We start from the raw sequence: 4,305 nt of genomic DNA, 5'->3' as shown, positions 1-4,305 counted from the left end.
CTTATATATACCCGACTACCCTATCTAGTAAATACTAGAGCATTCCTGAAAGAACAAGATAGTTCTAGAAACTAGAGGGCGCCACGCCAGTCACGTGACCTCGATGACGCACAATATATATATATACACTTAAGGTACTCTCTTTCACCGTTGCTCTTAATTTTACATCACCAAATTCATATTACGGTTTTTTACTACCCACTACCAGCTATACCTTTAGTGTATCATACTTTCTTACAACTTTCATCATTATAGCGAAGAAACAATAAATTAAACAAGATTTCAATAGCTAGCAGAGAACAGTCTTGAAAGTTGAATCGTACATGGCAACATCAAAGTCTGTTTGTCAAGTTTTACACTTCTAAACTTGGAATGATTATGATCTAGCTACAGACGAAACTTACTTTGTACGTAGATACATCTGACGTGCCATTTTCTATACAACTGATTGCTTTAATCCTGGTAGGAGGAGGAAGAACTGTTGGAGTAAATACACTATATCAATGACGAAGCTCTAAGCCTAGTAACTATCAAAGACGAAGCTCTAAGCCTAGTAACTGTCAAAGACGAAGCCCTAAGCCTAGTAACAATCAAAGACGAAGCTCTAAGCCTAGTAACTATCAATGACGAAGCCTTAAGCCTAGTAAATATTAAAGACAAAGCCCTAAGCCTAGTAACTTGAATATACATATATTCTAAACAAAATTAGCGCTTTCATAGGCTAATAATTTCACAAAATTTAATATATATATATATATACACATTTACTTCTATTATTTTTGGGACTCTGTATAATTATAGTTGTTACGTGCATAAGGAATTTAGCTAGGTAACGTCGTCGTTGCGTGTTTTATTCACGCAAGTGCTGTATTTCGGTTGTTTTAAGATTTAGCTTTTTGTAATGTATACTAATTTTCTTTCAGTTTATAGTTATTCTTAAATTATTTATACCTACAATAAATAATTAGGCCCGTACTATTATCATATTATTTCTATATAAATTAATAAAATGGGTTTTATTTTCTACTCTTGTTTAACAAATTATTAATAACTATTAGTGTTCACTCCAAAGAAACGAACAACTCTAAACTTGTTTCATTACGCTTCAAACCTTTCTGTTTCAGTGTTATTAAAATATTCATTAGGCTATAACGAGGATTTTTGAGACATACAGTGGTGGAAAAAATGTATTGCATCGTCTAATGTTTTCTTTTCTTTAGAATCATCGTCTGTTTTGAGGTCTTGGTGCATGTAAGTGCAAATGTGTTTCATGGATGATGTATTACTGTCTAATTATTACATCAGCAGCTTTAAAGTATGTTTATGTATAGCATGAGCCGTTTGGGGGCTATAAATAGAGGTCCTTACTGAGAGTCAGTTTTAGAAGCTTATCTGCTACAATGGGCGTGTGATGTTACCATGGCTAATAGTTGTGCATTATCTCCACGGGGAAGAAACAGTCATTGTTTCTTTAGCAAAAAGACGTTTTCGACAAAGCATACTGCTAGAAGATTTAATTTAACCAGACTACTGTGAGCAGCTGGATACAGAGCAGCTGTGTAGTGGCGGAAGGGAAGGAGAAAGCTTCCATAAGTAGATGAAGACCGTATTCTGAAACGCACGAACCTGCAGAGTCGTCGACTGTTGCCTACAGATCTCACAAGAGCAGGACAAGAAACTTCAGGGGTCGCTGTCACCGCACACACACTATCTGGTCTTGCCTGTGTGCAGCCAGTCTCCCAGCAAAATGGTCAAGGAAGAAATCCCTCCTCACCAACAAGATGAGGCTCAATTGAGCCAAAGAGATCATGCTGAGTGGACAGAATCAATGTGGAGAAAAGTTATTTTCTCAGACAAATCAAAGTTCAAACTGCACGGGTCTGATGGGAAGCACTTTGTATGATGTCGATGTGGTGAACAGTTTCATCCAACATGTTTGAATGCAACTGTGAAGCATCTACAAAGTCAGGTGGTATGAGGATACATCTCTGGCCATGGTGTTGGACGCCCGTATTTTGTAAAAGGCACTGTCAATGCCGACAAATACATCAAGATTCTCGAGTTCCGGTTAAAGCCAATAATTCGGGATCATTTCAGTGGAACTGATCAGTGTACATTTCAGGATGATTATGCTCCATGCAACAGGATTAAAAAGGTTGGTAACATTCATGTAGTAGGCGTGAAATAAAGAGGAAAGTTCACTCTACATGTATTGAAACGGCATCTTAGGTTATATTTCATTACTTCAGGTGAAGGATAATCTTCCAAGGGAGACGATCAAGACACTACACTGGCCAGTCAACAGCCCAGATCTCAACCCTATCGAAACTTACTGGAAGGTAATGGGAAACAAAGTGCAAGAGAAGAAACAGAGAAGCATCTTGGTAGTGCAGGAAGTCCTAATCACCCTGCCAACATTTAGACCCCCGTGAACTCTATGCCATGGCGATGTGAAAAGTTACCAATACCAGAAGGGGGAATAACCAAATAATATAACAAAAAACAGACTCTGTGACCACTTTTTGTCAATCACATTACTGTTGTTATCTTTAAATATTGGTTTTCGTACTCAGATAACATTTTTGTATTTGTCAAGTATTTGCTTATTATCTGCTGTAATACGTTTCTTATGATTGGTTTATTAATAAAGATACATTTATGTGTGAATGGATGAATGGAACATTAGTCATCTTAGATCACACATAACCGCTTCATACTAGTTCTGACACTTCTACAATACACAATCTTGTACAAAATTGCGGGAACCATGTAAGGTGTGGAAGAAATTGGGTGATGTAATCATTTTTTCCACCACTGTATATTACGGAGTATTACAACTCGGTCATGTTTTGCTCTCACCGAGATACAGTAAGTATCCTGTGCTGTGATTGGTCCCTCTTAACCAACTGGCACTTAAACTTATATAAATTTTTAAGATGAAGACAGAAATTACTATTTTTCAACTGCGCAGTACGTACGTGAAAATTCGTAATAATTACAATTTTGTATACTGCACAATATCGTGTGAATATATATATTATATAACGCAATATATTTTTACCCATTATCAAATTTCTAATACAAATACACTCTTAAAAACTACAACTACTCACTGCATAGCCTGTAAGTAAGATATTTTCTACATCTGATGGATGTCGCACTAACGCTGGCCTTTCTGTTTCGAATCAAAGTTAGTAGCGTTTTCTCGTCATTGTTTGACGTTTGATACGTAAACTCACTGAAGCAGAGCAGCAGCGCCACCAGAAATATAGTGACTGTCATTCTAAATACAAAAGAAAAGGTAAAGCAGTGAGTTACTCAATTGTCAAGTGTAATAATGAATATCGCTTGAAGATTTTAGTCAAGATTAATGAATATGTTCAATGACTGAATGAAGTTGATATTTTAAAAGCAATTCTCTATGAAAGCTGAAGGAATACAGAAATACATCAAATAATATTTGTATCACAAAAAGCACGAGCTATAGAAATTGACATCTCATGCAAATAATATACGTTGTATTTCTCAGTATAGCTTTTAAACAAAAACGTTTTTTTCTTCCAACAGTTCAAGCGATGTAAATTAGTTTGCAGTGTAAATGCATGTTATTGTCAACGTCAAGTTCTTAAAATAATTTAGTCGGAGTGTACCTTTCCAACAACTAAGTAGCAGCCTCGATATTCGTTAATATATATGACACTTAGTCTGCATTTCAATAACTATACTAGACTCTGGGGTTTTCCTATGGTTGTATAAGATTATATTATAACTAGCGAAAAAAAATCATAGATATGGTCAATTTTTGAGTCCTTAGAGTATCAAAAGCGTAGACTATAAGTCAATAATTAAAACACCAGTTACCTTTCATTAACTGTTTAACCCTATTATTCATTTATTCAAAATATTAGTTTGAAACATTCAAAATACCCTTTGCTTTGACTAAATTTAAAAAATGTAAAATAATTCAATTTTTTAATGATATTGTCTTATGATTAAGATACTTTCTTGGAAATCATAATTTAGAAGGTTTGAATAAAAGTAATGATAAATATTTGATGGGTACGATAACTACAGGGTGTCCCAAAAATGTATACATCTTTAAATGCTTATAAATACAATGTTTATTAAGATATATCTAAGTTTTATAATTCAAGTTAAAGAAGACAAGTGTAGAATCTTTTAAAGCCTATAACTCACTTAAACTTTCTGTCTTTACAGGTGCAACTGATTTGAAGTAATGGCAGAAGCAAGACTAAGTTTTGAGAAAAGGAAATTTATCCTAAAGGGCTACTGGAAGTGCGAGAA

At 34.8% G+C, this 4,305-nt stretch overlaps 1 protein-coding gene across 1 annotated transcript in view; it reads right to left on the bottom strand.

Annotated features, from left to right (window-relative positions):
* LOC106472697 overlaps positions 1-3,283 on the bottom strand; it is a 14,799-nt gene extending 11,516 nt beyond the window's left edge. The window contains exons 1-2 of the mRNA XM_022401244.1: positions 3,114-3,283; positions 405-478 (exon numbers count right to left, since the gene is read on the bottom strand). Of these exons, the coding sequence (XP_022256952.1) occupies positions 405-478; positions 3,114-3,282 (243 nt within the window). The 5' untranslated portion in view covers position 3,283. The remainder of the gene's footprint in view (positions 1-404; positions 479-3,113) is intronic.
* Between the last annotated feature and the right edge of the window lie 1,022 nt (positions 3,284-4,305).

The sequence above is a fragment of the Limulus polyphemus genome, unplaced genomic scaffold (assembly GCF_000517525.1).
Source record: "Limulus polyphemus unplaced genomic scaffold, Limulus_polyphemus-2.1.2 Scaffold5532, whole genome shotgun sequence".
NCBI classification, from domain to species: Eukaryota; Metazoa; Arthropoda; class Merostomata; order Xiphosura; family Limulidae; genus Limulus; species Limulus polyphemus.
Note: the sequence above shows the minus strand (reverse complement) of the source record. Positions and strands in the feature narration are given on the sequence as shown.